This window comes from Portunus trituberculatus, chromosome 35, assembly GCF_017591435.1.
Source record: "Portunus trituberculatus isolate SZX2019 chromosome 35, ASM1759143v1, whole genome shotgun sequence".
NCBI lineage: Eukaryota > Metazoa > Arthropoda > Malacostraca > Decapoda > Portunidae > Portunus > Portunus trituberculatus.
This window is the reverse complement of record NC_059289.1, coordinates 20,668,976-20,681,475: the sequence shown is the minus strand read 5'-3', so window position 1 is coordinate 20,681,475 and position 12,500 is coordinate 20,668,976. Positions and strand designations below refer to the sequence as shown.

At 40.8% G+C, this 12,500-nt stretch overlaps 1 protein-coding gene across 4 annotated transcripts in view; it reads left to right on the top strand.

Moving 5' to 3' along the window:
• Positions 1 to 12,378, top strand: part of LOC123513304 (solute carrier family 22 member 7-like) — a 62,089-nt gene extending 49,711 nt beyond the window's left edge. Inside the window, exons 7-9 of one of the 4 annotated variants that reach the window (XM_045270398.1) lie at positions 9,031 to 9,199; positions 10,915 to 11,142; positions 11,468 to 12,378. In XM_045270398.1, the coding sequence (XP_045126333.1) occupies positions 9,031 to 9,199; positions 10,915 to 11,142; positions 11,468 to 11,534 (464 nt within the window). In that variant the 3' untranslated portion in view covers positions 11,535 to 12,378. Of the gene's footprint in view, positions 1 to 9,030; positions 9,200 to 10,914; positions 11,290 to 11,467 lie in introns of those variants that run through there. The other 3 variants (XM_045270395.1, XM_045270397.1, XM_045270399.1) reach the window with 3 other exon arrangements.
• The last annotated feature ends 122 nt before the right edge of the window (positions 12,379 to 12,500 follow it).

Genomic DNA, 12,500 nt, shown 5'->3' with positions numbered 1-12,500 from the left:
TGCTCTCGTGCCCACGCTCTTGAATCTTCAAAGTTTTCCACCATCTGGCTTAGACTCAACAGTCACTCTCTAACTAAATTCATCTGTGCTGTTTATCTCTCCCTAACTCTTCTGACTATAGTAAATTCTTTGACTATTTTACTTCCAAAGTGGAGCACATTCTGTCCCTCTACCCTTTCGCTGAGATTTCCATTCTTGGAGATTTCAATGTTCACCACCAGCTTTGGCTTTCCTCTCCTTCACTGACCATCCTGGTGAACTAGCCTTCAACTTTGCTATCCTCCATGACCTAGAGCAACTGGTGCAACACCCTACTCGTATTCCTGACCGTCTTGGAGACACGCCCAACATTCTTGATCTCTTCCTCACCTCTAACCCTTCTGCTTATGCTGTCACCCTTTCATCTGTTGGCTCCTCCGATCACAATCTCATTTCTGTATCTTGTCCTATTTCTCCAATCCTCCTCAGGATCCCCAAAGCGAAGGTGCCTCTGGCGTTTTGCCTCTGCCAGTTGGGGGACCTGAGGAGGTATTATGCTGATTTTCCTGGAATGATTACTGTTTCCGTGTCAGAGACCCATCTCTTTGTGCTGAACGCATAACAGAGGTGATAGTGTCTGGCATGGAGGCGTACATTCCTCATTCTTTTCTCAACCTAAACCTTCTAAACCTTGGTTTAACTCAGCCTGTTCTCGTGCTATACATGATAGAGAGGTTGCCCACAAAAGGTACTTGAGCCTTCCATCTCCTGAATCTCATGCACTTTATATCTCTGCCCGGAATCATGCCAAGTCTGTTCTTCAACTTGCCAAACACTCTTTCATAAATAGAAAATGTCAAAATCTTTCAAACTCAAACTCCCTCGTGACTTCTGGCATCTAGCCAAAACATCTCAAATAACTTCACTTCTTCATCTTTCCCTCCTTTATTTCATCCTGATGGCACCACTGCCATCTCTTCTGTCTCTAAAGCTGAACTCTTCTCTCAAACCTTTGCTCACAACTCCACCTTGGACGATTCTGGGCTTGTCCTCCCTCTCCTCCCTCTGACTACTATTTCATGTCTACAATCAAAATTCTTCGTAATGATGTTTTCCATGCCCTTGCTGGCCTAAACCCTCGGAAGGCTTATGGACCTGATGGGGTCCCTCCTATTGTTCTCAAAAACTGTGCTTCCGTGCTTGCACCTTGCCTGGCCAAACTCTTCCAACTTTGTCTATCGACTTCTACCTTTCCTTCCTGCTGGAAGTTTGCCTACATTCAGCCTGTTCCTAAAAGGGTGACCATTGTAATCCCTCTAACTACCGTCCTATAGCTTTAATCTCTTGCTTGTCTAAAGTTTTGAATCTATCCTGAATAGGAAGATTCTTAAACACCTGTCACTTCGCAATCTTCTGCCTGATCGCCAGTATGATTTCCGTCAAAGTCGCTCTACTGGTGACCTTCTGGCTTTCCTCACTGAGTCTTGGTCATCCTGTTTTAGAGATTTCGGTGAAACTTTTGCTGTAGCTTTAGACATATCAAAAGCTTTTGATAGAGTGTGGCATAAAGCTTTGATTTCAAAACGGTCCTCCTACGGTTTCTATCTTCTCTCTGCAACTTTATCTCTAGTTCCCTTTCCGGCCGTTCTATTGGTGCTGTGGTAGACGGCCACAATTCTAAATCTATTAATAGTGGTGTTCCTCAGGGTTCTTTCCTGTCACCCAATTTCTTTTTATTATTTATTAATGATCTTCTTAACCAAACTTCTTGCCTTATCCACTCCTACGCTGATGATACCACCCTACACAGGGACGTGCACAGGGTTGTAGAGGGCCAGGGGCTCAGAGTATTAAAAGGATAGTTAATTCTATGCGAGTGCACAAAGCACGCAAGCAAATAAAAAATACTAAATAAATAGATAGATAAATAAAGTAAGATAAAATGAAATAGAGAAATGAAATATTGGGCATTTATTTATTACTTAAAACGCATAATATGATTTTTTACGTTAAAATCAGATTATGTTGACTGATTTTAATTTACAATCTGATCTGGTGGTGAGTGAGCCTATAGTCAAGGGCCAAGTCCACCAAGTCTAATTATCTCAACCTTATACTATGATATCACTTGATATGAGATTATTCACATTTAACACTGATGTTTGGAAGACATGCAATTCAGCTACAATTATAAAAAATAACAAAACACGAACATATTTTCAGGTAATTTACTATCAAAGAAAATAATGTGTGAACATTGTTTCTTCTTACAGCTAGTTTTTTTTTTTTTTTTTTTTGTGTGTAGCGCTAACCAGTTTTTTTTTTTTTTTTCTGTGTGTGTAGCGTCAACTAGTTTTTTCTTTTTTGTGTGTGTGTGTGTAAAGTCTTCAAAATATACAAACAGAATAAAACAAAACGGTATCAGTCCGCTATAAACAACACATGTTTTATCAAATCAACTCAAAAGATAAATAAAATAATCCTCCATATTGTGTGACAAATATGGAAGATTGTTTTTTTTCTAAGATAAATTGATAAAACTTTTTTAATGACGGACTGATCCTGTTTTCTTTTACTCTGTATATTTTGAAGACTTAAAAAAATAGAAAACAAGAGGCTCTATGAAGTAAAAAGTTAGCTGTAACAGAGGTGGGGCTCCCTAAACAATGAAAGGGACTGTACAAATGAATTCAGCATTATTCTTCTTGAGGGTTGGGTATCGCTTAGGTTTTATCCGATACCGGTGTAGCAGGAAAAAATTCCCCCCTGACTGTAGTTCCCCCCGGGAAAAATAGCCTAGGTTAAATTCCCCCCCTCCAGGGAGAATTGATCTGGGCTGTTTTTCCTGGGGGGAGGGGAATACAGACCTAGGATATATTTCCCCCCTCTTGAGCATGTCATCCCCTCACACAATTAAAAAATCATACCACCGTTTTCAAGTCACCAAGGGCAAGTTGTGTATATGCATTGTAGTGCTTTTGACATATGCAAATGTGACAGGACAACATAGGTCATATGGCACTACGGACAAAGGAAGGGAGAGACAAGAGTAAAGGTTGAGAGGGAGACATTTTGTGTATCTGAGAGGCAAGTCCACCGCAGGGACAACCCGTACACAAAACAGCGTAACGTAGCGAATACAATAATTTTGGGACAAATAGCTCACCTACCTGAAGTAAATGTAATGCTTGAAGTTGGTTAACTGTAGGACGGAGTCGAGAGGGTCATGTGTCAGTGACAGCTAGTGCCTGCCAATCAAAGAAGGATAGGCTCGCTGCGCCCAGCTATGATGTTGGTGGAAGGGCACATGTAGACCCGTGAATAGTAAAGGGCATCTCTGCCACCTAATATTTATTTTAATTTCATGCTATTCTGACATCTTTCAACTAGACATAGCAGTCTATGCGCAACAGGAATTTAATAATTCATTAAAAAAACAAAACAAAAAAACGTGGGCTTAAAAGGGCACTTTGTTTGACGAGGGCTAAAAGGGCAGGGGCCGAAGCACCCTTTTGGGTTTATGTGTGCACGTGCCTTTCCCTACATCTTTCCACATCCTTTCAGTGACGTCCAACCCTTCAGGAAGTCAACAGATCACGCAGGGACGCCACAGAACGCCTGACTTCTGATCTCTCTAAGATTTCTGATTGGGGCAGAGAAAATCTAGTAGTTTTCAATGCCTCAAAAACTCAATTCCTCCATCTATCAGCTCGACACAACCTTTCAGACAACTATCCTCTCTTCATCAGTGACACTCAATAGTCTCCCTCTTCCACATTGAATATTCTCAGTCTGTCCTTTACTCATAATCTTAACTGGAAACTTCACATCTCATCCCTTGCTAAAGAGCTTCTATGAAGTTAGGCGTTCAGCGGCGTCTCCGCCAGCTTTTCTCGCCCCTCCAACTGCTTATTCTGTACAAGGGCCTTAACCGCCCCTGTATGGAATACTCTTCGCATGTTTGTAGGGTTTCCACTCATACAGTTTTATTAGATAAGGTGGAATCAAAAGCTTTTCATCTCTTCAACTCCCCTCCTCTGACTGACTGTCTTCAGCTTCTTTCTCACCGCCAAAATGTTGCATCTCTTTATATCTTTTATCGCTGTTTTCATGCTAACTGATCTTGTTAACTGCATACCTCCCCTCCTACTGTGGCCTCGCTGCACATGGCTTTCTTCTTCCTCTCACCCCTTTTCTGTCCAAATCTCTAACGCAAGAGTTGACCAGTACTTTCAGTCATTCATACCTTTCACTGGTAAACTCTGGAAGTCCCTGCCTGCTTCTGTATTTCCGTCTTCCTACGACTTGACTTCTTTTAAGAAAGAGGTCTCAAGACATTTGCTCCCTAATTCTGGCTGGGAATGGGACAACTGGCCGCAGCCCAACTGGACGCAGCAAACTGGCCACCGAAAACTGGCTGCCATATGGAACATTTATTTGTCAAAATCGATAAAATTGTGATGAAAATTTCCTTGTGAGATACTTTATTGGAATAGAATTATAATTGATACATGTGGAAAAATCTACGAACAGTCATGTTGCCAGTAAAATTATTGACAAAATCGATAAAATTGTGATAAAAATTTCCTTATGAAGTACTTTATTGGAATGAAATCATAAAAGACACATATGGAAAAATCTACGAACAGTTATGATGCTAGTAAAATTATTATTGGTAAAAAACAAGTATTATTGTAAAAAATAATTTCAGTGTATCAATTTAAAAAAAACAAAATGCAGCTGCAGAAATCTATGAAAAGTTATGGGCAATTCCCCTAAGATATTCAACAACATTTCAACTCTCAAAAGTTCTGACAATTATTTTAATTCTTTTATCTGCCTGTGTGTATTTCTTCAACTTGACAGGTGGCTCATGCCTCTCGATCAGCTGCTCTTAATATAGGTCTCTTTCATGTTGGACTTTTTTTCAAACCATCAATAGATTTCCAAACAGTAGGATGTTGCATTCAAAGTTCATTTTGCAGTCTTCGATGAGCAGCTTCTGCGTGATTGCTTGTCATATCTTCGTCATTTAAGGAGCGGAGCGTTCATAAACGTTCCACATTACCTGTGGGAAAAGTGGAGCATGTCTGCCGTTACATCTGCCAACATATTTGTCCTCAAACCAATCAAGAAGTACTTGTAGTTCATCTGGTAGCTCATCAGAGAGATTTTCAATTGTTTCAGTCATATATTCCATTGGTACAAATGCCAGGGCATTGGTCATTTTAGCTTTCAAAGCAAAATCTGCATCATTATTGTATTGTCTAGAAAGTCCAAGGGATGTCAGTCTTTTATGTAAATTTTGTGTCAGATGAAAAAATCACAGTAGATTGCTTCAGGATGGCATTCGGATTGAATTTCTAGAACCATACTAAATAATTTGTCATAGATGGGACGTAATTTCTTTGGAAGAGGGCATATAGGACTGGATGAACACCTCCATGGAGTTCTGCAAGAATGACAAACAGTTGGGAAAAAAGGGGCGGCGTAATTTTGAACGTTCCATCAACAAATAATTTTTGGGGTTCCTTCAGTAAAGTTGTATTTCTTTGCCTTCCGAATATAGTAATTTTGCATGATGCATCACCACTGTCACCAAGAAGAAAATGTTCTGATTCACAAGTCCTAAAATCACAACCAATCGTAAGGTCTTGTAGGCTAGTAGGATTAGCAGGATATGCTCTGACTTGTTTTCTTTTTCTACACACAAGTTTGCGTAGAGCGCCGTAAGTGGGCATGACGCCTTGATATGCTTGTGTCAAATTTCCTACACATTCGTTGATAGTTTGATTAGTTTCTTCCACGGTTCAGCAGCCCGAGATTTTAACTTCGAAATTGTTTCTTGCTTTTCCACTTACGCTGCATCGGCTGCGTGTGAATGAATGTTAACAAATTTGATTATTTTTTCCATCCTTTACATGAACTCTTGCTTTGCACTGCCGCCTCTTTTCACATCTCCAAAATTCAGTGACTTGATCAGCACCAACTCTATCATAAATATAGATATATCCATTGCTTGTAAACTTTACTTTTCCTTGCTGTGACAGGTTTTCTGATGCCATTCTCGAAAAAAATGGCACGAACAATTTTCCATTACACTTCCCTTTATATTCGGATTATAGCTTGGTCAGACCTGAGTTAGGCGAGTTTGACCTGAGTGTGTCTAGGAGGGTGTCCGACCTGAGTGACGCGGAAGTTGATGAATTTTTAGAAATTATTTTGGATAATTTTCTTTATCAACAACATAACATGGAATTCATAACATCAGTAACATTAAACATTTTTGCGTTTCACTGACCAGGAACAAATTAACTATTTAGACAGTGGAGTGATGGCATGGTGATCAAACTACATTGCAAAATGTAACATCTAGCATAGTGAACCATTAAAATAGTATAACACAATCCAGTTGATGTGTACTAAAAACATTCCAATAGTATCAAACAAAAAACCTATAAAACCAACCTAAGTTACAAGTGCTCCTATGAAGGGTGACTGGGAACTGACTGAAGTGTGACAATTTAGAAGACAGAAGTTCGTATTTGAAGCTGAGGTTCGTTTTCGAGACGAAGGTTCGTTTTCGGGACACCTCACTCTTACATATGGCGGCCAGTTGTCTTAGACCCATTCTGGCTAACCCTTCTTATCTTTTAGAGAATCAGCATCAAGTGGGCCTTTTTTTTTTTTTTTTTTTTTACATTGTGTTGCCCTTGGCTGGTCTTCTCTCCTATATATAAAAAAAAATAATATTTTTTTGTTTCAGCCCCTCTCCTCTCTCTCTCTCTCTCTCTCTCTCTCTCTCTCTCTCTCTCTCTCTCTCTCTCTTTAGTGTAGTGGTTAGCACACTCAGCAAAAAATAATAATTTTTTGTCTTAGTCTCTCTCTCTCTCTCTCTCTCTCTCTCTCTCTCTCTCTCTCTCTCTCTCTCTCTCTCTCCCCTTTAGTGTAGTGGTTAGCACACTCAGCTCACAACCGAAAAGGCCCTGGGCGCGACGAGGCAAATGGGCGAACCTCTGTGTCGCCCCTGTTCACCTAGCAGCAAATACTATGTAGATATGGGATGCGATTCAAGGGATTGTGGCCTCGCTGTCCCAGTGTGTGGTGTGGTGTCATTCCTATCCGAAGAATCGGTCAGTATGAGCTCTCAGCTTGTTCTGTAATGTGGAAGGGTGGCTGGGTTACCAGCAAGCGCTCGGCGAATTTGAACTTGAAAAAATTCTCACCCCCCCCCCTCTCTCTCTCTCTCTCTCTCTATATATATATATATATATATATATATATATATATATATATATATATATATATATATATATTTTTTTTTTTTTTTTTTTATGTAGGAAAGAGGGCCAGCCAAGGGAAAAAAAGAAAAGATAAAAAAAAGGCCCACTTGAGTGCTGGCTCTCTTTTATGTAGGAAAGATGGCCAGCCAACGGGAAAAAAAAGAAAAGATTAAAAAAGGCCCACTTGATTGCTGGTTCTCTACGAAGAGGAAAAGCATTAGCCAAAATTAAGGAGTAAATGCCTCGATACCTCACTCTTAAGAGAAGACAAGTCATAGGAAGTCGGAAATACAGATGCAGGGAGGGAGTTCCAGAGTTTACCAGTGGAAGGTATGAATGACTGAGAGTACTGGTTAACTCTTGTGTTAGAGAGTTGGACAGAATAGGGATGAGAGGAAGAAGAAAGCCTTGAGCAGCGAGGCCGCAGGAGGAAGGGAGGCATGCAGTTAACAAGATCAGTAGAGCAGTTAGCATGAAAATAGCGAGAAAAGATAGAAAGAGTTTCAACATTCCGGCGGTGAGAAAGAGGCTGAAGACAGTCAGTCAGTTTTGATGAGACAAAAAGCTTTTGATTCCACCCTATCTAATGAAACTGTGTGAGTGGAAGCACTTCAAACATGCGAAGAGTAAGTACTCCATACAAGGATGCATAAGGCCCTTGTACAGAGTTAGCAGTTGGAGGGCCGAGAAAAACTGGCGGAGACGCCTCAGAACGCCTAACTACATAGAAGCTGTTCTGTGGCGTCCCTGCGTGATCTGTTGACCTCCTGAAGGGTTCGTCGTCTCTAAAAGGACGTGGAAAGATGTAGGGTGGTATCATCAGCATAGGAGTGGATAGAACAAGAAGTTTGGTTAAGAAGGTCATTAATGAATAATAGAAAGAGAGTGGATGATAGGACAGAACCCTGAAGGACACCATGATTAGTAGATTTAGGAGACACAGTGGTCGTCTACCACGACTGCAATAGAACGATCAGAAAGGAAACTTGAGATAAAGTTGCAGAGAGAAGGATAGAAGCCGTAGGAGGGTAGTCTTAAAATCAAAAGCTTTGTACTAGACTCTATCAAAAGCTTTTGATATGTCTAACGCGACAGAAAAAGTTTCACCGAAATCTCTAAAAGATGACTAAGACTCAGTAAGGAGAGCCGGAAGATCACTACAGAAGAACGACCTTGGTGATCAGATAGAAGATTGTGAAGTGACAGATGTTTAAGAATCTTCCTTTCTCACTGTATGCTGGGCATTCTCTTGCTGGTCTAAACCCTTGCAAGGCTTTGAAATTAATGAGGTCCATTCTATTGTTCTCAGAAACTGTGCCTCTGTGCTTGCACCTTGATTAGTCAAAGTTTTTCAACTCTATTTATGGACTTCTACCTTTTCTTCTTGTTCAAATTTACCCCGTTTCTAAAAAGTGACCGTTTTGATATTTCAAATTACTGTCCTATTGTTTTATTCTCCAAGCGTACATACCTCAGCGGGGTGCAGTTAGGCAAAGCTCCTAACAGGCTGAGAGGCGAAGAATGGAGAGCTTGTATGGGAGTGGTGCCGTCGTGGGGAAAAGGAGATGACAGAGTTGAAGCATTTCAGTAATGTAGTGACGGACCTGTGCATAACTCAGACGTCTCCTGGGTCAACGTAAGCACGGTGATGGAGACGGTGTCACTTTCCTCCACAGTCCCGGAACACCTCAACATTGGGTGGGCGGGGCGGATGGCACTGGATTGGGCTGGGCACATTGATGGGACTAATAATTGTTTCTTCTGGTAGTCGTGGAGCAGGTGTCCCCTGGGTGGCGAGCGCGCATCACCTCCACCTCTTTTATCTTTTGGACCGGTGGCATGTGCCTGCTACCACTGTTGGCCTGGGCCACACGGGACTGGCAGCTTCTCGGCCTCATCACCACTCTGCCCTTCTTCATCTTACTCATCGGCCATTGGTAAGGGCAGCCGCTTCCCCTTAACTTGGAAATACGTGGGGAACGGACTGATTTAGTTTCCCTGCATTCAGATGACATGGAGTAGGCAGTGTGGGTAGGGATGGCATGTAGCTGTAGCAAATGACCCATTATGCCAGATATGTCTGTCTGTAAGTTATTTTAAGAACGCTGTTAACAATGGCAACAGAAGCAACAGTAGCAGCAGTATTAGGTTGTCCTCTCTCCAATAATGAATGCCCATTTATTAGATGGTGCACAGTTGCCTAATGATAGGGTAGGCATGCTTACTCCGTGAGGAAAGCATGAAGGTTGTGTTGTACAAGGCTATCTGTTGTCCCACGAGGCACACCTCTTACTGTGCTGGAAGCGCTGTCTTCGTATCTTATTTGTATTAATAAATGTGTGTGTGTGTGTGTGTGTGTGTGTGTGTGTGTGTGTGTGTGTGTGTGTGTGTGTGTGTGTGTGTGTGTGTGTGTGTGTGTGTTTACGTAGTTTTGTTTACCTCGTTACAACATATAGGGAAAGAGCTATGCTGTACTTTCCCGTCTTCATATCTATGAAAATCCAACACTTCTTTGAACTTACTGATTGTCCTTGCTTCAATGACTCTCTTATCTAAACCGCTCCACACCTATACACATCTTTGTGGAAAGCTGAACTTCTTGATATCTCTCCTGCAGTTGTCCTTTCCTAATTTCTTTCCATATCCTTTTGTGCCACTGGTGTACTAGATTAGTAAGTCTTCTCTCTCTAATTTTTTCAGTCCATTCATCGCTCTGTACACTACTATTAGATTTCCTCTTTCCCTTTTCTGTTCTAAGGATGTAAGACCTAGTATTTACAACCTTTCCTCATATGATCGTTCACTTAAATTTGGGGGAAGCTTTGTAGCTGCCCTCTTTTTTTTTTATTTACTTAATTTTTTTTTCATTCATACCATGTAGGCTATTCACGGGAATTTATGGGCTAAAGGAGGTACTTTTTTAGGGTACCTCCTATCTCAAAGCTCACCCGCTAGGAAACTGTTGCCCCGATGAGGACTCGGACCGTGGACAGGATTCGAACCATTGCGCTTGGAGACCCCTCGGACCCAAAAGCACGCAAGGTTCCACTGTACCACGGCGGCCTGTATTCTCACTAGTTTGCTTATGTTTTTTTTTAATTTTTTTTATCATATCTTCGTCTATATAAGTCAATGCCACCTTTATATTTATCAAAAGTTCATAGGCATTTCCTGTAATTCTATTTATGTGTTTTTCTGGTGACAAGTTATCCACAATGGTTATACCTTGATCTTTCTCTTCAGACTTCTTAATTTCTTCAATCCCTATTGAATAAACTCCTTTCGGCCTTATTTTTCTCATTCCAAATTCCAATATCCTGCACTTTTTTGTATTAGATTCCATTTCCCATATGGGTGACCATTCCGGTAGTGTGTCTTGTGATTAACGTTCTGTTGGCACAGTTTGCCTGATGCAGTATCGTCTTAACTATGCATTTATCACTATGTGCGATCACGGGTGACAGTGAGATAATGCCACTGCATGGTGGCCACGTATATTGCATGGTATGGGTTATATTATGTAAGAAAAAGGAAAAAGGATAATTCCCCAAACATTGGTAAACATAAAGAAGTGGGTACATACGTACAACAGCCCAGTGTTTCCATGCAATCAAGCATCCGGCCTCTATTTTATGCTTTCTTCCTGGAACAGGGTGCTACCGGAGTCCCCTCGATGGCTGCTGTCCCGGAACCGCCTGGACCGCTGCTCCAAGGTCCTGGAGAACATTGCCTCCAAGAACGGCAGGAAGGTTCCTGAGTCGTTGCAGGAGACGCTGCAGGCAATTGTCGCCACACAAAGCACGGAGACCAACTTTGGGGCCGTGCAGTTATTCAAGTATCGTGTAATGGCCATCCGCACGCTGCTGCTCACCGTCTGCTAGTAAGTACCGGGTACCAACAGCAGTGATCCCATAGCCTGGTACAAAAGTGACTTTCTCAAGCTCCTTAGGACGGACAACACTATATTCAACTCATTTTCAGACAGCTTTTTTTGTTATTGGACTTAATTAGCAGGTTTCCTAGTCGATAAGATTCTGTAGCTCATCAAGTTTCATAATAGAACCTCTCTCTCTCTCTCTCTCTCTCTCTCTCTCTCTCTCTCTCTCTCTCTCTCTCTCTCTCTCTATATATATATATATATATATATATATATATATATATATATATATATATATATATATATATATATATATATATATATTTAGTCAACTCTCAATTAACGCCAGAGTTACGTTTCTGGAGACGTCACGTTATTCAAAATCGCGTTATTAATACATCACTAAGACACGTAAACAATAAAAACACAGTCTCATTTCATAAGGTCTGATGATACGCAACGTGCTCTCCCTCAGACCAAGGTCTTTTCTCCCCAAGCATAGTGATCTAACACTTCAAACTTCTTTTCAATGGTCACAATCTTCCTTAATTTCTTGGAATAATTTTCCTGTGAGGAGGTTGAAGGACGCTTGGACACCCTATTATAGGACACTAGGTGATAACATGAGGAACAATCCACTCACAGTGGCGGTTAGCTCCAGACTGAGGTGTGAAGTCTCATATATACATTTATGTTCACAGAACATTTCTATTAGCTGTTTACAAACCTTACCACCAAGAAAGGTTGTTTTCTGATGTACAAAGTGAAATCTTGCATGGAACACAGAAAACAAAGTAGATGAGAAGGCATTTGTGACTCCCTTTAGCTCGTGTGTTGCTTTCACCACAGTATTTGTGTTTCTGCCCCTCTATTGCCTACTATAATGGACATCATATCTTTGTATTCATATATGATCATGCCATGAGAATCTCCTTGACTCCGTACCACGGAGTCAAGGATTCAGTAATACCTCCTCCTGAGGTGGTTTTATCGACAACCTGCTTGCAACCTCGATACCATGGCAACAATGTTTCCATTTGTGTTTATGGATACCATTTAACAACCAGAAGTTGCATCACTCGTTGTTAAGTTTCTTGGATCCGGGCCCGTTACACTTTCCACACGAAGCGGTGAGGGTGCGCGTGACATCGTCAAGTTAACCCGGGATAAATCGAATAAATTGTGTTATGTAATCGTATCTCCTAAAATATCGTCACGTTAAATCAAACGCACATTATTCAAACTCATGTTAATCGAGACTTGACTATATATATATATATATATATATATATATATATATATATATATATATATATATATATATATATATATATATATATATATATATATATATATATATA